The sequence below is a fragment of the Pelmatolapia mariae genome, linkage group LG15 (assembly GCF_036321145.2).
Source record: "Pelmatolapia mariae isolate MD_Pm_ZW linkage group LG15, Pm_UMD_F_2, whole genome shotgun sequence".
NCBI classification, from domain to species: Eukaryota; Metazoa; Chordata; class Actinopteri; order Cichliformes; family Cichlidae; genus Pelmatolapia; species Pelmatolapia mariae.
Window position 1 is genome coordinate 828,878 of NC_086240.1, and position 23,034 is coordinate 851,911.

Sequence of the window (23,034 nt, forward strand, 5' to 3'; positions counted from 1 at the left end):
CTGCATAAGTCATTTTAAGTTCTGTGTGATGGCCTGATAATTTGGGTGGAAACATTTTCTTTTTAAAGTAGTTTGTCAGTAAGTTTGGGATGTGGACCGTTTTATGGAGTGGTTTAACCTTAACCTCCTAAGTCCTGAACTCTTCCACGGCAGCATTTTTAATTTCTCTTTGATATCTGGGCTGATTGGGACCTGATGAATACAAAAACAAAGAATTACCAGATTTTTTTTTTAACCTAATTTTTGTTTCTAAGAAAAATGAGAGCCACATATGAAGATATTCGTTTAAAATTTTGATAGAACAATAGCAGTATAATGTCCTCATAAGTGGATATCAGGCCCTTGTAGAGCCAAATTGAGTATTTTGGTCTAAATAACCCAAAATGTGAAGTCCACATATGTGGACGCCAGGTCCTAGGAGGTTAACTCTATTTTAAAGGAAAGAAAACATTTTTTTTCTCTTCACTAATTTTTTAAGTTATAAGGTCACATAGGCCTCCAGATTTTGGTTGTATTTACTTTTTTGTAGTTTGGTAACGGCGAACAGTCCTTAGCACACGTCTGTTGGAAAAATAAAAAGACGGATGAATAACAGAACAAACATCATGCACATCAACAGAATGAATATTAAAGATGCTAAAAGGCTAAAAAGATGAATCTACTCCATAATACAGCCAAAGTATTGTTCCCACAGAGTTACCATGAGATGCAGCCTATGCTAAGTTACTTACTTTACAATATTTACAACTTTTATAAAAATATAATAAAAATATTTAAATAAATATAATTACATTTAATTTCAAATAATAAACATTGAAATTCCATTTAATTACGAGGGAATGACGGCCTTCGTCGTGGGCTGTATTATAGTGTTACCAGGATTTCTCCCACTAAGCCTTCATGTTCTGGCCGTCTGCGACCGGTACTGGAAGTGATGGGAGCAGTTGGACTCTAAAACTAAGAAAATGTGCCAGCCGCCTCTAAAGCTGACTGAAAACTGTTTCTCCTGCTCCGGGGTATAACCTGGTACTAAAACCTGGGTTTTGTATGGGAGGACCCAGAGCAGCTCTTATCACCTTTTTATTGTCTTTATCCTGAGCTGACAGTCTGCTGGATCGGATTTGAGATTGATCTATTGATTTGAAAAAAAGGAAACGCCGATTTCCCCCAGAAATCTTTGTTTTCCTTTAACATCTTTGCTGAAACATTTACAGTTTCAGTCAAATTAACCAAGAAAACAAAGAGATAATATTTACTTTCATTATTGGATTGTTGGGGACTCTCATGGACCATTTTCTGGTCCCCCAAAAATCTGTAAGTGCACATAATTGTATTTTAGCCATCCAAGGTGATGCACTGTACACTCAGATACACACCAGAGTACAAACGCGTCACTTGCTGCTCATCATGACTCATATTTCTGTCAATCAGTCAATGAAATTCATTCCACTACTGTCATCCCTTTGTCCTGACCAGAGCAACTCGATCGTGTCGAAGATGGCATGAACCATATCAACCAAGACATGAAGGAAGCCGAGAAAAATTTAAAAGATTTAGGGAAATGCTGTGGGCTTTTCATATGTCCATGTAACAAGTAGGTACTGATAATGTGCCCCAGAGGTTCTTTACATATGTGGTGGTGTCCAGTTTTTCCTTTTTTTTCTTTTTAAGTTTTTGTTTTACTTTCTTTCGTCATAGTGTCTGAAGTTGTTGTCTTCTCTCCTTTGTCCTCTCTTTATCTCTTTCTTTCTCTCCTCTTCTCTCTCTCTCTTCTCCTTCTGCTTCGTTCTGTGGGGGATAAATGACTTGTGTTTAATCAGAGCAACTGGAGCGCATCGAGGAGGGAATGGACCAAATCAATAAGGACATGAAGGATGCAGAAAAGAATTTGAACGATCTAGGGAAATTCTGTGGTCTTTGCTCCTGTCCATGTAACAAGTAGGTGCTGCTTGCCTGCCTGCCTGCCTGCCATTTAAAATTAAGAACAAGTATCTAAGAGAAATAAACCCGAGGTAGAAGTGACATCACAATGGCCATCAGCCAATAGTCTGCTCTACTCCCGCTCCTAATAAACACTGAGCCTGGCCCACAATGTGGAATGATTAACTTTAAAAACGTCCCTATTCAGGCGGTCCACTTAAGGTTAAACATTTCCAGTCACAATATGATGATTTTTTTAAAAAACCCAAACATCTAAAACAATAACGTGATTTCCTGTAACAGTACGTGACACTCGTTAGGCCCAGTCATGTTGGTTAGTTAGTACTTTTTCTTTTACTTCCACCTGATTTTATCTTCTTTTATTTAAATATTTATCAATATTTGCTGATTCAGTAGCAACTCCCACATGGTTTACTGAAGGGATTTGCTAACAGTCAGCTGAGACTGAAGGAGTCACCTGGATGAGTGATGAAAACGTCCAGATGAACAGAATCACCTTCTTTGGGCATAGCAAACGTAGTGTCCCAGAATTTATAGCTCCCCAACTGGGAGCATCTCATAGTCCAACAGTCTGAACCATCACCGAACAATTGACCTCGAAAAGCTGCTAAAGTTCTTCCAAAGTTAAAATTGTGCAAGTAGCCATCCAAATTCACTACCCAGATTTTTACATACCTTGTACGGTCAAATCAGGCTTGTACAAATCTACTGGTGAGACCCAAATTCCATAAAGCCGAGCTTTAAACGTCCAGTCCTCCACGTACTATCAACTCTCCCCCACCCAGCCAAGGCCATGCTTCATCAATAAGTGCCTCTCTTCTACCAAGTGCCATATTCTCTAAGCTTCCACTTCTCCAAACAGCTCTATAATGGGAGTCGTCTACATGCAGGTGTAGCCGCTGTAGAAGTCCCACTTGTAGCAGTCGTATCGATTCCTCCTGAAGAGGGTTTTTTCTCATTATTGATGCATGGTGGTGGGAAGACGGGACTTCTACAATGATACCACTGCAGCTGTTGACCTTCCCAATTATAAAACGTACTTAGATTTAACCAAAGAGCAGGGCTGGGGCTCCAGAAGCATCTTGGCACTTAGATCATCCTAATGTATTGACTCCAGATGGAAATTTAGCGATCTTGGTCCCAAAATGCCTTTGGCCAGCCTGGTCCAGGACTGGTTGACACTTCTCCTCATCTGCATGATCTCTACCACCACCACACTGCTCTGACATCCAGTAGATCCTCACCTGTTTGCAGGCAATGAGACCTTTCTGTTTCCCGTTGAACACCCCCTCCCCCACTGCCTTCTATGAGCCACCGAGCACCAATGACATGGAATGACTGGCGAGCATGACCCTTTGAATGCTCATGCATGCATGATGATGTAACTCATAAAGCAATGCTACACAAGATGATGCTAAGATCACGATGTTGATGTTTACAATGAAAATGATACTGATGGTGATCCTGATGAACAGCAGTCGTTTTGTGCCAAACTCACATCGGAGCGTGTTCAGATTTCATTTGTGAGCAGAGCTGTCGTTTTGTAATTTTATGGGTTGGACCAAATTTAAAGACATACAAAGAAAATAAAGTTAACTGAAGTCCCTGCTTGGCAAAAGATGGAAAAGAACAAAGAATGGCTTCTAAAGAGAAGATAAAAGAGAAATGCTGCACAACAAAACTGTCAAATGCTCAAAGTATGGCAGCGAACACGCTGGAAATAGGAAAGAAATGACAGAATGACACATTCAGAGCAAATGAGAAAAACAGGAGTGATCTGTGGTGTAGCTTGCAGCTAGAAACTGGGCTAGGACACATGCGCAGTGAGATATTTTTAGGAACGTAGTCAGGGTCGATGTATAAAATGGGTGCATCATGCCACAGCACTGTGTGCAGGACCCTTGTTTCAGTGTGGGTCTGCTCTGGTTCTGCTGCAGTTTGTCTGCAGCGCCACCTCTCCTGCAGAGCGCTGTGCTAATTTAGCCTTTATTCCACACTGGCTGCTAAACACTGATGTTTGCTAAGCTCCCTTTCCTGCAGGGAACTCGCTCACATGTAGGTCAGCCATATCAGATAGTGGCAGGATGGCCTGCTGGGACATTGACTCAACCTGCCTGCACACATAGCAGGATGCTAAAAGAGATACATTTTTTTCAGCACTGCTGCTCACTGTATCTCCTGATCCCTTCAGCATGCTGGCTGTCTCTCAGAATTAGCAGACCCCAGATTTCCTTCTTAAAGGTTTCATATTGTGGCCGTCTGAATGCCACTCATGACCTGGTGGTGGATTACTCGACTTGCAGGTCGCTCAATGAATGAATGAGGCAGAATGACTTCAGTCTTACCGCGGGTCCTGCAATACTCATACCATCTAATCAGATCATCTCTGCTCAATCAGAGCAAATCTGATTAGAAATGTGCAGTATATCCTTTCTGAGACAGCAGGAAAGTAAATTGCAAATTAAAGTTTTACGGAAGGAGAGGAGATTAAAAAAGACGCAGCAGAAAGAAAGAAGAAAACAGATGGAAATATAAAGGACTTAGACAAGGGTAGAGTATGTGTTAATCATATTGGTGTGTGTCAGCAGGGACAGGGCGCTCAGCGAAGCCTTGCCTCAGTCCATTTCTATTAATAAGAGCAGTGTAGGAGGCGGCTGAGCCATTGCCATCCCTGATACAGCTAGAATACATCCACACAGCACTCCAAGGTTATAAAAGCTCAGCAACTGTGATACAAGCAAAGAAGTGGCAGGATGCTACTGAATGGGCAGGAAAGATATGTGAATAGTTACACAGACAGCATCGACAGTGCCTTAGAGCTCTAACTAAAGAGACAACTGTTACCTTCCACTCCATCTACCTGCTGTGTGGAGCCAAAACAGATGCTGAATGTGACAGAGTGAGCTTTGATAGGCCGAGCAGCCGAGCTGCGATTGTGCTTCGTGTTAGCACAGCTGTACAGACGCAAGCAGATGTGACTTTCGTTGAGAGATAAGCTGAGTCACAACCATTACCCCACTCCTCTGCCTCACCACCTCAACTGGCTAACATGACCAGGACTCTGTGACATATAAAGACATACAGGTGTGGGGGTGGGGGTTGTTGATGCAGATGGTTCAGGAACAGGTAAACGAGGCGCTATTCTCTGCTGACTCCCTCCAGTTTCTTGTTTTGTTTTGTTCTCCTTCTTCTTGTTTCGCAGTTTGTTCTCCGCATTGATCGTCGTCCCTCCCAACAATGTGACAGTCCTGTACACTCTGTGTTGTGTGTCTGCCACAAGCTCTGTCTCTTCTCTGTTTTCTGTCACACTGTGGGAGTGGGGTGTGCTTTACTGTTGCAATAACACAGAAGTATGATGGTTTAGGACAGAGAGAAGGAATCAGGCTAGAACACATTCAAATTGCAGCTATGTTAAGACACGAAATGACACAGGACTGAATGTCTTAGCGTACAGGGCTTGCCTGATTCTGAAAAGTGTGTTATATACCTGCAATATAACATCACACACATAAGTACTGTGTTACAACAGAATGAGCCTGTACCTACCAAACCCAGTCTGGTAGCCAGTCCATGCCTGCTATGCTTTGCTCGACTTTAGTCTAGTCCACCATATATTTATGTGCTGGTTGCATGAAACCAATTAACACTGTGTGTCAGCTACATGCTAATATATTTACATATGTGCTGCTGCAGTACCTCAAATCCAAGGCTCTCTTTGTTAGGTTTGACTAATTGGAAGCCAGCCTGGTTGAGGTAAATGGCGAGTCGCTTTTTTCAAACTGTTGAGTAACTTTCTCTCCGTCACTGCCGGTGGCCAGGATGAAGAGCGGAGCCAGCAAGGCCTGGGGGAATAACCAGGACGGGGTGGTGGCCAGCCAGCCCGCCCGCGTGGTGGACGAACGCGAACAGATGGCCATCAGCGGAGGCTTCATCCGCAGGTAGGAGGAACGCTTGGATGGAAATCACAAATGTGCGATTTTACAGGGCACATTCGTCTTGTCTGGAATATTTTGAGGGTAAATGTGCACATGGCATAGTTTTTGGCCTCACCAGCAGCCTGACTAGTCTAGCAAAGCAAACCAGCCTTTATGTAGCATTAAGATGTCAGTCCGCTCTCGCCAGCCACTTTGTTAGCTGCGCTGTTCTAATACTCTTACTTTTCCTAAAAGAACTGCTTTAATCCTTCATGGCATAGAACGAACAACATGCTGGAAACATTCCTGGGAGACTTTGGTCCATATTGATCCATACTGCTGCTATAGACCCGTGATCCAAATTTCCCGCGCTCTGTTAGATTGAGATGTGGTGTCTGTGGAGATCATTTGAATACAATGAACTGTAATGATTTGATCTTTGTGACGTGGTATACTAAGGGATACACATGATCAGCAATAATACTCGACAATGCTGCAACATTTCGTCAATAATCAAGTGTACAAAAGAAAATCCCATCACTAGATCACCATCACCACCAGCCTGAACTATGAATCCATGCTTTCATGGTGTTTGTGCCAGATCCATCCAAAGGTTTCTGTTTGAAATATCCTGGTATTTTTCATCATTTCCTAAACTTTCCTTCAGCTCACTGGCAGTAACCATATACACGGATAATCAATTATTCCACTTTTTACGTAGAGTCGACCTTAGTCAGTATTTAAATGTACCCACACAGGTACTAACAGGCAGTGTTGGGCAAGTTACTTTGAAAAAGTAATTAATTATAGTTACTAGTTACTTCTTCAAAAAAGTAACTGAGTTAGTAACTGAGTTACCAGATTTTAAAAGTGATTGATTACTTGAAAAGTAACTACTGCGTTAAAAAAAAAGTTGAACCCTCTGGGGTCCAGGGTATAATTGCCCATTTTAACTACTTCTGATGTTTCCTCCACATTTCACCTTTAAAAACTATTTACTTTGCCTTGTTTGGTATCATCCTTTTCAGCACAACCTCACGTGTCTGAATTTACAGTTATGTTTTCATTTTGACAGTATTAACACAGTTGATCTAAAATCAGACAAAAAACATAAAATCAGAGTAGAAAAAGTGATATTTTTTACTGTAACAACCACGCATTTCAAACTATTACAGAACAATCAGGTGTTCTGCATTGAACACTCCAAAAAATAATTTCTGTCCGCTATAAAGGAGAACATCACAAGCCTGATACCTGCAGGTCTGACAGCAGCAGGTGTATCATTTTTCCACCAACACCAACGGGCTGTTTTTTGTTTTGTTTTTTCATTTCTTGCTCATAAGCAGAGAGTGCTCGCTGCGCTGTCCTTGGACAGTAAACGTGACGAAACTATTGAGGAAAAAACGCCGCGTATATATTGTTTATCATGACTCTGGTTTTACGTGGCCTATCAGCACAATTTATAAACTGGTATATATCACCTTGTTGCTTTGTCATCTTGAAGTGGTCGTGTGATTGGCTTACCACGACTACTTTATTCTTCCTCAGTCAAACAGCAGCACTCATGCGGTTGTTTTGCCCCCTGAGCTCCAGATGTTGTGCCAAAAAGTGATCGTCGGGCAGAAAGTGATTGCCGCCCGCGGGAGCGCACGCAGCTGCTTAAAGCTGTAGCGCCCAGATTACTTACAGCTACTTCCGTGCAACTGAAGGTGCAGTAAGCTGAACACAGCTTCAACCGTCTGTTTGTTGAAAAATAGTAACGCGACTGCATTTTCTTGTTAGTAACTGTAACGGCGTTGTAACGATAGAAATAGTAATTAGTTAGATTACTCGTTACTGAAAAAAGTAACGCTGTTATTCCCATCACTGCTAACAGGTACTGAAATCAGCTCTACTTTTAGTACTTTAGTGATACTTAATGTTACAACAGGTGTGAAAGAGCAAATGAAGGCGTTTCTACTTGAATACCATCGACTAATAGAAAAAACACGAGTCCACAGTTCAGCATCTACTGAAGGTCGAGCTACATTAACTACATGAACAGCTGTAAATAGACGGAAAGGAAAAGTCAGATAAAGATGAGGAGCAGCAGAAAAAAACATTCATTATCTGATTCTTGTCTTGTTGTCTTCATATGTAATCAGATTACCTGATGGAGAACTATAGCACTGCAAAAAGGTTGGTTGCCAGATATTTGGCTCCTCCTGATGTATTTACTGCGCTGTCATTTGTCAGTCAGTGGTTTTCATCACTCGCACCTGTATTTGTTGCATCATTTCATTATTTTAAGTTGAGATCAGTTTAACCAAAGAATCTCACTTTGCCAGTTTGTTGATGGTCCGCTGAACGTTTAGTCGACATTTTCAGTGCTCAGACATTTTTGTCCAATTACACATAAAGAAGCAACTTTCATGTCTGGAAAACAGTTTTATGTAAATTCTTGATACTCATGTAAAACTTTAACAGAAATTATTTTAACATTATGTTTTTGTTGACTGGTAAATCATTTCTTTCACTTACACAATCACTACACAATATTCAGTCTGTGCACGGAGTAAAGTTATCCAAATCTATATTCTTGAGAACAACACAGGCTTTAGACTTTAATGTGGATATTAGATTATATCATATTTCACATTCAGTTTTTTTAATCTAATATGTATCTATATATTTGAAAGATTGGGAATTGTATATCTGGATATTTAACACTGTGACATTGTAATATTAATAAAGAAACACAGTGAACAGGATCCTTCCTGAGGTCAGTCTCTGCTCTTTGGAGGTTCAGAGGTGAAATATGGACAACAGCGTCTCAGACTGCAGTGGCACTATGTGCTGTACTAGTTTCCTGCAGAGATAAATGTGACCTTTTGTATGGTAGGGTAACAGACGATGCCCGGGAAAACGAGATGGATGAGAACCTGGAGCAGGTGGGTGGCATCATTGGCAACCTGCGCCACATGGCTCTGGACATGGGCAACGAGATCGACACCCAGAACCGCCAGATCGACAGGATCATGGAGAAGGTACACGCACATGACGAGATACAGATTTCACAGCTTTTCAGCTTTTTCTTCAAACGCACCGGGTTCATGTAATCGCCAAGTTATGAGTTATCTTGCTTATTTAGTGAGTTGCCTCCTTGCAAATATAACAGTATTGGACCAGTGTGGACACGAAGGAAAAGCTTGGAAAGCTTGGTTTGTATACGACACCAGCTCAGGTTCACAAAGCTCAGCCAGGTTTGGCCTTCTATAGGCTGCAAGGTATTCTCCATGGATATTCCAACATTCACTTACATCCCTGTTTTGTGGTTTGGTCTAACTGAAACAGTAAGAACATCGAATTGGCCACGTTGTGAGGATGTGCGAGAGTGCTGTAAACATGCCCGTGCTAATAAATTTGCAATTGTTGAAATGCTGGTGATTGGTTAGAAAATTTTAAAATAATGTCCAACCTTAAGCCTTAAATAACTTAATGCCTTTGACGCAGAACTGTGCAACTCTTAATTCTAAGATATAAAGGAATGACAGTCATTAAAATCAGGTCAGAGATAAAATGTAGAAACAGCAAAGAAAAGTTGTCTTACCTTTTATTTTCTTAAGCATTTCTGTATTTAATGGTCTCTTTGTATAATAGAGTCTTTTTAAAAAGCTCCATCTCTAAATTCAAAGAAATAGTAAGAGTCCGCTCTACCACACCAAAGTACAATGAAATCTATCTAACCGGGTACTAAAGATAGCGATAAAACACCAAAATACAGATCTGTGGAATAAATCAGCAAAGCCCTCTCATTACTTTTTGCTGTGAAAATCTTCCTCTCTCACAGGCTGACTCCAACAAGACCAGGATCGATGAGGCCAACCAGCGCGCCACAAAGATGCTGGGCAGTGGCTAAACGCCCGGAGTCCGGAGCGTGAACGTCCCGGCGTCCCGCGCCACGCATCGACAGGCGCTGACATGCTTTCATCATGGTATTGACCTTCTAGGTTTGCACACATGCACATATCACCTCCCCGCCCATTGTAAATGTTGTTCTGTGTCGTCTGTCGAGCTTTTTCAAGATGATTGTCCTCGTAAAAAGATGATTTCTTATACTCCGTATATCATTCTTTCCAAAGGTTGTATATAGTGCTGACTTGATGGATCTCTAGCTCACCTGTGAAGTTTTTATTCTCTATGTCAAAAATATATATATATATATATGTATCACATATCATATATATATATATATATATATATATATACACACACGAGTACACTTCTCTGGATGACAAGTATATAATAGGAATGCTATACAAGCTGTTTGTTTTTTCTTCCTTTTCCTTTTCGGTATCTCGGTATCGTCTTAGTAAAACTGTGTCATTACATATAGGCTACTGTCATGCTCCTTATTTTGGTGTTGTCACAAAGCAGCAGGAGAAGATCGATGGCAAACACGAGTCACTAAGCGGCGGTACAGTTGGGCGAGATGGCAAAGAGCACTTACAATCAAAAGGCAGTCCTTGGTCCATTTTCCTTCATCGCAATCATACTGAGTTACTGTTTAGACAATGTGCAACTAGACTCTCTGTAGCTGTATTAGACATTGCATTCCAAGTGATGTGAATTGTGCGTTCTCTGCATGACAAATGGTAGATTTTAGTCTTATAAATAAAACCTGTCTGAAAAAATATATATAAAAAATGATAACATGGCAGTAGCAAATTGACAAAACGCATGCTCGGTATTAGGACACAGTTTATCGTTCCATACTCCTGCAAGTTTGCAATAGTGCCACTCTTTCTGTCTCGATATATTTACCGACTGTGACCATCTCGTTGTACAATAATGCAAAAGGGATCAAAAAAGTGAGATGAAGTTGAAACAACTGAGGACTTTGGGTTGTATTGCAAAAAAATGACCTGTTTTCTAAATGATTATGCAGTTCAGTGATGAAGATGTTGATTATATGATGAAAGCTGAGGACTGGTTGTGTACTGTATCATAGGTTTTGGATGCTCTGAAAAAAATAAACGTTTGCAATGTAAAGCAAAGACGCATATTTCTGAGAGACCTTACTTTTATAAGAAAACTGTATCTGTAAGTTTATTCTCCCCGTGTGGTTTGTTATTGGTAAAAATAATGACAATATTAAATAACAATTACAACTATACTCTGAAACAAAAAAATACATACAAATGGGTTTTTTTGTTGCTTCTGTACTTTAGAGCTATGCACACCAAATCGCCAAAATGTCAAGTAGTTAGAGAAAGGTGATGAATTACCTAAACCTGAATGACACAATAGGTTAAACTGTGAGATTGATGTCCTCAACGCATGTAATACTAAAGACTCCCTCTCTGTATCCTGTCAGTGTGTGAAGTGGTGGACATTTTGTAGCTAGCTGAATTGATTAAAAGTAATAAACCCTAGTTGCATCCGTGTCTGTCTTTATTGCTTAGAGACTCCAATCTCAATCTCTAAAGTCCAGGGTGGCATTTACCCAAACTACCGCTCACTTTTTAGATTACATCTTATGTTGCAGACAGTCCACCCGATGGCCCTGTTTTCTCTAAACAAGAAGCCAGCAGTCCAGGGATACACTGACAGTCAACAAGATAAAGCATTTGATATTCATCTTTGCGGTGTTTAGCTTTGCCGTAAGTTTAGTATATGAGAAGAACCAGACTGAAAGGCAAGAAGTGATTCCTAAAGAGCCAAAACATTAGGAAATGTCAGCTGAGGAAAACACAGTAAATACAGAAGTTTCAGTCGAATAACCAAAACTGCTAAAATGTTTCTCCCTTTTTAAAGACCTATATTTAACTTTAAAAGGTTTTATTGTTTCATAATAAAAGAAATGACAAATCCCTTTTGCTATCCTTTTTACCTTTCACAAACTTCTCCTCAGGAAAAACACAATTGTCACATTAAAAAAGAAAGATTTATATTTTTTCATATCAACTGTTTCATACACAGTGTTTGTCATTTTCTGATATATTTTGCTTAAAACTGCCAAAATTTCCATATAAGCAAGTTACATGCTAAATATTAGCTAAACTTACATGTACAGCATTAGCTTACCTCAGTGCAAAAACAAAGTAACAAGCTTAGCTGTGTTTTTTGTTGAATCTACAGAAAAAACAAAGAATACCAATCACAAAATTGTTTTGTAAGGGATCAAGTACAGTTGCTATGATGGGCTAGCTAGCTACTAGCTGTAGCTTTATGTTTAGTGAACAGACCAAGCAGAAAACTCTGGGGGCTAAAAATGAAAGTGCCAAAAACTGCAGGTCTTCTACCCGAGTCCAAACTGTTCCCCACTGTCCCCATTTCAAAATGCCAATCTTTACCTCAGAAATTAACATATTTAAGCCAAGTGTTTCTACCTTGATTAAAAAATAGAAGGAGGGATTTTTTGCTAACTCACTCATTTAAGTCTTATTATAGCTCAAACGAAGCATTTCTCAAATATAGGTACAAAAACATCTATGGCAGCGATATCCTGAGGTTTCAAAGTGGCAGCCAGTCAAGGATGTTAAATAATCCTCAGCCATGCTTTATACAGCCTAAAGTGTATGTTTATAAAAATTTCTACTCAGAAAAGCATTTCATTTCTTTTCTTTATTAATTTTTCCAATATTACAAATATATTGTCAAGTTTGCTGTTAGCCAAGTTTAGATTACCCATGTTGGTTTACTGGTGATGGTTTTAATGGGATTAGCTAACTTCTCAGTAAATGCTAACCGAATGCTAGGGGAACGTAATTGGTCAAATTGTGTGCATCAAGCTTCTCATTTGAGCCAGATGTGCTATATGGACGAAAGAGTTGGTCATTCTGACGTTTACTGAATTAAACTGTGGTACTGTAGTAGGACATATATTTGTCCATATAGTGTACCAGAAGAATGTCGTGATTTGGACTAAATGTGGCCTGACGGTGGTGTTGTGGAAAGTTTGTAATGTACATCAATGACTGCAACGTCAGAAGACGCTTTCTCTTTGGGACACACATAAATGTGAGCAGCTGATTCCTAATGAAGACAAATCGTGGAGGGAAGAACAGAAGGACTCAACGACTGAAGAAAAAAAGGTAAACCTTAGCTTTTCTGAAAACAAGAGAAAATTGTGTAAATTATTACAATAATGATGCATTTCAGCCAAGTTTAACAGAAAAAAACTAAACCTTTGTAATGAACCAAATCCATAATTACTTACTACGGTACACAAAAAGCATTTTATTCACATTTGTTTCCTTGTTTCGTTTTAAGTCAAATGCTTTCAAATGTTCATTCTAGTAAAATCAAATATATGAAAGTTTATAGCTCATTTAATGATTTGACTTTTCTTCATGCAAAGCACAGTATGAGAGATAAAACACGGAAAAAATATTTGACAGGAAGCCAAAATAAATAGACAAGAACTGGACTAATCTTCCTCGAGTAAAGTTATCATCAAGTTTCTTTAGTGAGTTGTACTTTCAGCCATTTGATTGTTGGTCTGACCAACATAACATTTTGTTGTATTTCAGTTTCGCACTTTGTCGATGTGATTCTAATGTGTACATGTTCCATAAAAATGGCTGGACTCAGTCATTTTTATGGAACATATATTGTATATACATATATATATGACAATGTCAATAAACTCTCCATTTTCAAAACTATTTCTTTCTGGGAATTGTTTCAAGGTTCAGGCTTTACAGGGATGATTTATGGTATGAATAGCAAATTCAAACTATTTTAACCATGTCAATGAGAAGAAAAACACAACAGCCAGATGAAGAACAGAGAAAAGATTACTTTTAGATATGCATTATCTGACTGTCCAAAATAAAAGTGAAAATAAAGGTGGTTGCAAATGGAGAATTTGAGGACTTTTTAGTTGTAGAAGTTTCTGATGTGTAGTTAAACAAGTCCCACCCAGTAAAGTAACCGTGTTGATCCGTCCACAGACCTGACATAACACAGCATGTTGAAAGAGTAGGTTTGTCTGTGCAGTCCTCCCTTCTCAGGTTTATTCAGGCCCAGCGATGTGGACCCCAGCCCATAATCCTCCTGCAGACACACCTGTAGAGGAGAGTATAAAGACCCGAGACTCAACTGTGTCAGACACGAAGCTCCGAGGAGTCTCTCCACAGCAGCTCTGCAAAGAAGCTCCACAGCTACCAGACCCACTCTGAAGATGAGTCCCTCTGTCAGCCTGCTGCTGCTGCTCCTGCTCGGCCTCTCTCAGGCTCATCCTCTCATGGAGGAAAGAGGAGGAGGAGAGGGCCAGGTGGAGGAAGACCACACCATCGATATCACCACCAGGATTCTGACCGCAAACAACGGCAGCAATGAGATCCTGCTGGAAGGAGACATCCTGCTTCCAAAAAGCAGAAATGCCATTAAATGCCAGAGTTACCAGAGCTGCCTGTGGCAGAAAGACAACAACGGCCTGGTGACGATTCCCTTCACCATCAGCAGTGAGTACAGCAGCGGGGAAACGCAGCTGATCAGAAATGCCTTGCAGTCCTTCCACAGCCAGACTTGTGTCCGCTTTGTCGACCGTCAGAACCAGAAGGACTACATCAGCATCGAGAGCCAGAACGGATGCTTCTCTCCTCTGGGCAGACAGGGAGGGAAACAGGTCCTGTCTCTCAACAGGCAGGGCTGCGTCTACTTTGGCGTCGTCCAGCACGAGGCCAACCACGCTCTGGGCTTCCAGCACGAGCAGACCAGGAGCGACCGCGACTACTACGTCAGGATCAACTGGGAGAACATCGACCCACAGATGGCCTACAACTTCGACAAGCAGGACACCAACAACCTCAACACTCCCTACGACTACTCCTCCGTAATGCACTATGAAAGAACAGCCTTCTCCATCAATGGCAGGGAAACCATCACCCCCATCCCCAACCCCAACGTCCAGATTGGCCAGAGGCAGGGCATGTCCTACTGGGACATCAGGAGGATCAACCTGCTGTACGGCTGCTGAAAACACACGTTAGCTTGTCTGATTTGAAGTGGTCATTGATGGCAAACTGTTTTCCAATTATCACTTAAAAGTTACTGACGCTTATTTTGTTTTCAGTTTCTGTGAAGTGAAAGTTAATGACCTCAGTCATGTTAATTATGCGTGAAATAAGTTTGTCAAATATAAAAAATAAAGTGCATTAAAATAGTTTGCTGAATATGGTTGGCTTGATTTCGTGAGTGGTATTTACATTGAGGTCCGTAGTTTATTTTGTAGTTTTGCTCTGTACACCGACACAGTGGTGCAACAATTAAGATTGATCAAAGTGCAAACGTTCAGCTTTAAGTCAAAGAGGTTTTACAAAGTAATGGCTTAACTGTTTAACAGCTGCATCCAATTTTATACACATTCCCCCATTTTCAGAGAGTCAAAGTTACATAGACAAGCTAGAATATGGATCATAAGGACTGTATTTAATACTTGGCTGACAAACATTTACACTCAATGACAGCCTAAATCTAGAACCCAGAGTCCATGGACATCACCTAATTGTGAGTTTCTATCCTTAAGATGTCCTGGTAGACCTTCACAGCAATCACCTTCTATTGTTGCTTGCTTGCCGTTCTCTCGGCATTCACTTTTGTATTTAATAACTGGAAAACTTGCTTCCAAAAATATGAGTTTTAGTGTGCATCATATTTGCTGCATTTGACATCTTTGTGCTAGAAATTGCTTCATATATTGTGCAATTATGTCTAAGATCATATAATACTTTAAAGAAATCTTCCTTATTTTACAGAGGCTCCTATTCTTGCACCAATGAAGACTTTGATTCCTCAGAACAGGCTGAAGAATATGCCATTTCTTTGCCTTGAGGAATTCTTGGGTTGCTTTTTATTTGACAACCTCTTTAGCCATTTTTTCTTCAAAGCGCCATTCAATCACTTTTGCAGCATATGGCTGAATCAGAGCAGAGAGTATAGGCCTGTGTACTCCTCAATTCATCCTGCTACTTCTATTAGCAAATACATAATCAATAAACATTAAATAGCTGGTTCTTGGCAGCCATGGCATCACTCCATCACGTCTGATAGATGATGCAGCTGTTTTTCTCCTCCTCCTCCGTAGTTCTTTCCTCCCATCATTCTGGTAACGGTTCATCCCAGTTTTATCCGCCCATTTTTTTTCTTTTACGTGTTTTCCGGTCAAGTCTAATGACCTTCTTGTTCTTGAGTGTAACTAGTGGTTTGCACCTTGTTGTAAATTTGCCGTATTTTCATTCATGAAGACGTCTCTCGATTGCAGACTTTGCCTGCCTCCTCGGGGGCGTTCCTGACTCGGTTCCATGCTGTGTGAGTTTTTCTTAACCATGGAAATAATTCTGTCATTTTGTGCTCTGGCTCTGAAAGGTTATTTAGCCCACTGATAACTTCCATCATTTGTGCTGACATCTTTTTAGACCTCATAAATAAAAATTATATGAAAGCTATAAAATACTAATACAACGCTTTAAATCAGCTTGAGATATTATGCATGTTGCATTTGAAACAACAAGGGAGCAGGCCTCGCCTGACCACTAAACTGTGTGTCACTTAGCAGTTCAATTAATATAGGACCTCTGAAAATGAGGTACTATGTATAAAAACTGATTAATTCCTAAACATTTGGTTACATTTTTTTTTGTTGAACCCGTTGAATTAAAGCTAAAAGTCAGTGCTTCAATGACAACTTGATTGTTTTAAAGTCCGCTGTGGTGTACAGAGGCAAAACTACAAAAATTGCCTCTGTGTCCAATAACTTTTGGACCCGAGTGTCTCTGCCTTCATTTCCTCCTGCGTTTTTGCAGGTTTTTTTCACACGTTCACTGCAGCGCTGCACATTTCCATAAGTTACTCCACAGAGAAGCACGTGAGAACACAAGTGTCGATCACAGTCAGATCCAACATTGGCTGGTCTTTAACCAGCTCCCTCCCTAAGAACAAAGTTAGTATGATTTTGGTGTTTTCATATGAAGATAGCGCAGGCAGCAGTCACCACTAGTGAGCGGGTGTTTTGTATGCAGTCTCCATCCATGTAGCTCCCTGCACTAAACCAAGCTGAATATATATAATAGTGAATCTGTATCACAGTAGCCAGTCTCTGTTTTATGCTTCACATGAGAAATAGGAACTTGGCATCCTGTCTCAGTCCAGTCCCCTCCAACTCCTCCTGGTATTCATGTCTGAAAACTGACTTTGTTCAGCCTTTCATTCAATTTCTTTTCAATATTATTATAATTAAAGTGTGCTTTCTACTATTCTTTATTTCTTTCGTATTTAAAGTGTTACAATGGCAAACAGCAATACTAAATATGCTACTGGTTTCAATTAATAAGGTCAGCGTATGTGTAACGTACACTTGTCTACCAGGTGCAGACTACCTGTTGTATGACCAGGGATGGAGAAGCTGGCTAAAGGATTGGTGGAGGTAAATGCAGAGGAGCTAAAATGGCTTATTTCAGACAGTAGCATGGCCTAGTAAAGCTAAATAGGGATTATTTTGAACTGTGAATCATGCAAATTACTTTAGTAAAGCGCAAGAATAAAAATATGGAGCTGAGAATAAAAGAGAATAAAGGCTTCCTTTAAAATTCATTCTTCTTTTCTGTTTGTTTCTTCGTGTTTTTTTTATGTTATTTAGTTTTATATTATTTAATGTGGCCTTTATTGGCCAGTTGACAAACTAGAAAGAAGCCCACACGTCAGTCATGAAGTTAAAAGGACACCCAAAAGATCTGACAGCGTCACCGACTAGTTTAGCTCACATTGTTTAAGATCGCTCATTATTATTTGCCTAACCCTTACAGTGTATCTCAGATATCAAGAAAGGGAATGATGGATTTCTGGTTCAACACCTTCAGATTTTTCTGATGGTCATTTATGAAAGCAGATATATTTTGAAAATTCCATAAATGTGTCTTGAATTTCTGTAAATGCTTTTGCTCTTGACTTTGACTGTTTGCCTGCATGCCACCAAAACCTGCTCAAATATGATTTATCAGTAGCACTACAAACTAAATTACTTATGCTGCTAATAAAATATAAATATTTGTTTATACATATCATGGTCAGACTGATGGATTTGGATAAGTGTGTCAATGAGAAGAAAAACACAACAGCCAGATGAAGAACAGAGAAAAGATTACTTTTAGATATGCATTATCTGACTGTCCAAAATAAAAGTGAAAATAAAGGTGGTTGCAAATGGAGAATTTGAGGACTTTTTAGTTGTAGAAGTTTCTGATGTGTAGTTAAACAAGTCCCACCCAGTAAAGTAACCGTGTTGATCCGTCCACAGACCTGACATAACACAGCATGTTGAAAGAGTAGGTTTGTCTGTGCAGTCCTCCCTTCTCAGGTTTATTCAGGCCCAGCGATGTGGACCCCAGCCCATAATCCTCCTGCAGACACACCTGTAGAGGAGAGTATAAAGACCCGAGACTCAACTGTGTCAGACACGAAGCTCCGAGGAGTCTCTCCACAGCAGCTCTGCAAAGAAGCTCCACAGCTACCAGACCCACTCTGAAGATGAGTCCCTCTGTCAGCCTGCTGCTGCTGCTCCTGCTCGGCCTCTCTCAGGCTCATCCTCTCATGGAGGAAAGAGGAGGAGGAGAGGGCCAGGTGGAGGAAGACCACACCATCGATATCACCACCAGGATTCTGACCGCAAACAACGGCAGCAATGAGATCCTGCTGGAAGGAGACATCCTGCTTCCAAAAAGCAGAAATGCCATTAAATGCCAGAGTTACCAGAGCTGCCTGTGGCAGAAAGACAACAACGGCCTGGTGACGATTCCCTTCACCATCAGCAGTGAGTACAGCAGCGGGGAAACGCAGCTGATCAGAAATGCCTTGCAGTCCTTCCACAGCCAGACTTGTGTCCGCTTTGTCGACCGTCAGAACCAGAAGGACTACATCAGCATCGAGAGCCAGAACGGATGCTTCTCTCCTCTGGGCAGACAGGGAGGGAAACAGGTCCTGTCTCTCAACAGGCAGGGCTGCGTCTACTTTGGCGTCGTCCAGCACGAGGCCAACCACGCTCTGGGCTTCCAGCACGAGCAGACCAGGAGCGACCGCGACTACTACGTCAGGATCAACTGGGAGAACATCGACCCACAGATGGCCTACAACTTCGACAAGCAGGACACCAACAACCTCAACACTCCCTACGACTACTCCTCCGTAATGCACTATGAAAGAACAGCCTTCTCCATCAATGGCAGGGAAACCATCACCCCCATCCCCAACCCCAACGTCCAGATTGGCCAGAGGCAGGGCATGTCCTACTGGGACATCAGGAGGATCAACCTGCTGTACGGCTGCTGAAAACACACCTTAGCTTGTCTGATTTGAAGTTTTCATTTGTTCCCAAAGGTTCTTTTATCAATGCATTTTCAGTGTGTTAATATTCTCTTCAAAAAAGTCAAACACAAAAATAAAGTGCATTAAAATGGTGTTTTGAACATGTGTGGCTTCATCTGGTTAGCAACATTTATGTTCCTTTGGTCTGGATCAGATGCTCCTGATGGTATTACACGGTGTTTGTTCAAACTTTCATTGATTTCAACGAGCACCGTGACAGAGCCTCCACCATGTTTCACAGATGGCTGTAGGCACTCACTGCTGTACCTCAGTCCTGACTTCCTCCATATATACTGATGATCTGAAGCAAAATCTAATTCTAATTCAGGTCCTGTGTAAGAATTTGTTCCTATTTCTTAGGGTAATTAACTCTAATATCCAGTTTTCCCATATTATTATTATTATTATTTCAGAATCAGAATCAGAATCAGAATCGTGTTTATTGGCCAAGTATATGTGCAGACAAATACAAGGAATTTGGTTCCGGTAGATGGTGGCTCTCAAGCACAGCAATGTAAAAACACACACACACACACACACACACCTATATGTACATTACGCATGCATACACATACATACACAAAGCTGTGTAAACCAACTATAAATAACTAAACTTATGTACATAAAATACAGAAATGAAATGAGGTGGAATGAATACTACAGAATGTACATAAGGTGCAGTTGCAGTCTGGCAGTGGGAAGCAGTGTGACAGGTCAACTGTTTAGGAGGGAGATGGCGAGGGGAAAGAAAGTGTTCCTGTGTCGGGTGGTCTTGGTTTGCAGGCTTCTGTACCGTCTGCCAGAGGGCAGCAGGTCAAAAAGTCTGTGTCCAGGGTGTGAGGGGTCTGTGACGATTTTCCCTGCCCGTTTCCTGGTTCTTGAGAGGTACAGATCCTGGATGGAGGGCAGGGGGGCACCGATGATCCTTTCTGCTGCCCGTACAGTCCGCTGCAGTCTGCTCCTGTCCTGTTTAGTGGCTGCACCATACCAGACTGTGATGGAGGAGCACAGGACAGACTCAATGACTGCAGTGTAGAACTGGATCAGCAGCTCCTGTGGAAGACTGTACTTCCCCAGTTGTCTCAGGAAGTACATCCTCTGCTGGGTCTTTTTGAGGATGGAGTTGATGTTGGTCTCCCACTTCAGGTCCTGGGAGATGGTGGTACCCAGGAACTTGAAGATCTCCACAGTCGACACAGGGCTGTCTGATATGATGAGGGGGGGCAGAGTTGGGGGGTGTCTCCTGAAGTCCACTGTCATCTCTACAGTTTTAAGAGTGTTCAGCTCCAGATTGTGCTGACTGCACCAGAGTACCAGCCACTCAACTTCCTGCCGGTATGCAGACTCATCACCATCCTGAATGAGGCCAATGACGGTGGTGTCATCTGCAAACTTTAGGAGTTTAACAGCCGAGTTCTTGGAGGTGCAGTCATTAGTGTAGAGGGAGAACAGTAGTGGTGAGAGGACACATCCTTGAGGGGCACCAGTACTGAGGGACCGAGTTTCAGAGGTGATCTCCCCCAGCCTCACTTGTTGCTTTCTGTTTGTCAGGAAGCTGGTGATCCACTGACAGATAGCTGGAGACACGCTGAGCTGGGAGAGTTTGGAAGAGAGAAGTTCAGGCACGATGGTGTTAAAAGCCGAACTAAAGTCCACAAACAGGATCCTGGCATAAGTTCCCGGGCGGTCGAGGTGTTGCAGGATGTAATGCAGCCCCATATTCACTGCATCATCCACCAACCTGTTTGCCCGGTAGGCAAACTGCAGAGGGTCCAGCTGGTGGCCTGTAATGTCCTTCAGATGGGCTAACACCAGTCGTTCGAAGGATTTCAAGACCACAGACGTCAAGGCGATAGGTCTGTAGTTGTTCAGTCCTGTGATGGTAGGTTTCTTGGGAACAGGGATGATGGTGGAGCGTTTGAAGCAGGATGGAACTTCACACAGCTCCAGGGATCTGTTGAAGATGTGAGTGAAGATGGGAGCCAGCTGTTCAGCACAGGTCTTGAGGCAGGAGGGTGAAACACCGTCTGGTCCGGGGGCTTTCCTGGGCTTCTGTTTCTGAAATAGTCGGCTCACATCCTCAGTGTGTATTCTGAGTTCCAGGGAGGAGGAAAGGGGGGTGGGAGGTGTGATGGAGGTCGTTGAGTCTGGATTGGAGAGGGTGGTGGCGGTCGTTGAGTCTGAAATGGGAAGGGTGGTGGTGGTCGTTGGGTCTGGATTGGGGAGGGTGGGGGTTGTCGTTGAGACTGGATTGGGGAGGGGGAGGGTGAAGGGGGGAGAAGTGGAAGGTGTGTTGGGGGTCATTGTCTGAAGCAGTGTCTCTGGGGAGGGGAGGATGAGGCGTGGGAGTCTGTCCGTCTCAAACCTGCAGTAGAATGTATTTAGCTCGTTGGCCAGGTCTTTGTTTGCTTCAACAGTGGGTGGGGGGCGTCTGTAGCTGGTGATTTCCTGCAGGCCCCTCCACACTGACGCAGGGTCGTTGGCTGAGAGCCGTTCTTCCAGCTTCTGGGAGTAGATCCTTTTAGCTGCTTTGATCTCCTTGGTCAGTGTTTTTAAGGAAATTGATGTAGTTTTACTTGAATAATTCATAGATTATTGCTAAGTGGCTTAACAAACAAAAAACGATTCCTTCAGACCCCTGAAGGTGTGCTGTGGTGTCTGGTACCAAGAGTTTAGCGAAAGATTGTCTTGTCCTGTAAGTTGCAAGTTGGGGCCTCCATGGATCGGACTTGTTTTTCCAGCACTGGAGAGTTTGGAAGACAACTCAACACCTCAAGCTCATTGTTGTGCTCCTCAAACCTTCCTGAACCCTTTTTGCTTTGCTGAAAGAGGCCACATCCATAAGGCAATATTGTTTCCATGAAAGGGTGTACATGGTCTGCAACAATGCTTAGGTAGGTGGTACGTGTCATAGTAACATCCACATCAGTGGCAGGACCCCAGGCTTCCCAGCAGAACATTGACCAAAGCATCACACTGCCTGTTTTGGAGATCCTCTGACCCGGTCATCTAGCTATCACAATTCAGCTCTTGTCAAACTCCCTCAAATCCTGAAGCTTTTAAATTATTCCTGCTTCTAACGCGTCAACTTTGAGGACAAAATGTTCACTTCCCCCCTGATATATCCCACCAACTAACAGGCATCATGTCACCAACTGTCAGCGGTCATGATGTTATGCCTGATCAGTGTAGGGTCAATCTGTAGGCTTCTAAAAGAAGACGGGGCTTAAAGCCTCAGTTTTTTCACAAGTGCTTTGCATTTGTGAACTGAAATGTAGCTAATTATGTCCTTTCCCTCCACATGAACAAATGAGGGGAATACAGCAAGAAATGAAGGATGGAAAATGGTGTTTATTACGATACTTTGAAAGAGATTATCAAAATAAATTCCTTTTGTTTTAGATCAAAGTACACAGCTTTTTACAGAGGAGGGCCAGGCTTGAGAGTACTCCGAAGCATTAGTGAAAACAAGTGCTGCAGCGTTGCTCCAGAGGAGGATCTCTCTCCCTCTCTCTGGCTCAGGTTCATACATTATTGAGCAGGATAAAAACATCCTTGACAAAGACCAGAGGATGTTACTGGAACACGGTGGACTGTTTGGGTTTTGGAGCCACTGTAACAACACACTCTGCCTCATCATATAAACTTGCTCTCGATTCATTCGTTTTCTGATTTATGATGATAAATGTAACGTTAAAAAAATGCATTGTATGCGGCACTCAGTCAGTCAGTCAGTAGATTTTTGGCTATCGAGAGAAAAAAAGGATCCTGTACTTATGAATAAACAAATAAACAAATAAAATAGTGTGTAAATACATATTCCAACAAACTAATG

The 23,034-nt window shown here is 41.8% G+C and overlaps 3 protein-coding genes across 3 annotated transcripts in view; all 3 read left to right on the top strand.

Moving 5' to 3' along the window:
* Positions 1–11,269, top strand: part of snap25a (synaptosome associated protein 25a) — a 33,932-nt gene extending 22,663 nt beyond the window's left edge. Inside the window, exons 5-8 of the mRNA XM_063496261.2 lie at positions 1,821–1,938; positions 5,760–5,879; positions 8,737–8,881; positions 9,685–11,269. Coding sequence (XP_063352331.1) covers positions 1,821–1,938; positions 5,760–5,879; positions 8,737–8,881; positions 9,685–9,753 — 452 coding nt within the window. The 3' untranslated portion in view covers positions 9,754–11,269. The remainder of the gene's footprint in view (positions 1–1,820; positions 1,939–5,759; positions 5,880–8,736; positions 8,882–9,684) is intronic.
* Positions 11,270–13,699: 2,430 nt separating this feature from the next.
* Positions 13,700–14,834, top strand: LOC134642911 (high choriolytic enzyme 1-like). The gene has a single exon (XM_063494997.1). The coding sequence runs from the start codon at positions 14,023–14,025 to the stop codon at positions 14,818–14,820; it is 798 nt and encodes a 265-aa protein (XP_063351067.1). The 5' UTR covers positions 13,700–14,022; the 3' UTR covers positions 14,821–14,834.
* A 3,203-nt stretch (positions 14,835–18,037) lies between these two features.
* On the top strand, positions 18,038–19,164 carry LOC134642916 (high choriolytic enzyme 1-like). Its single transcript, XM_063495001.1, has one exon. The coding sequence runs from the start codon at positions 18,366–18,368 to the stop codon at positions 19,161–19,163; it is 798 nt and encodes a 265-aa protein (XP_063351071.1). The 5' UTR covers positions 18,038–18,365; the 3' UTR covers position 19,164.
* Positions 19,165–23,034: the final 3,870 nt, after the last annotated feature.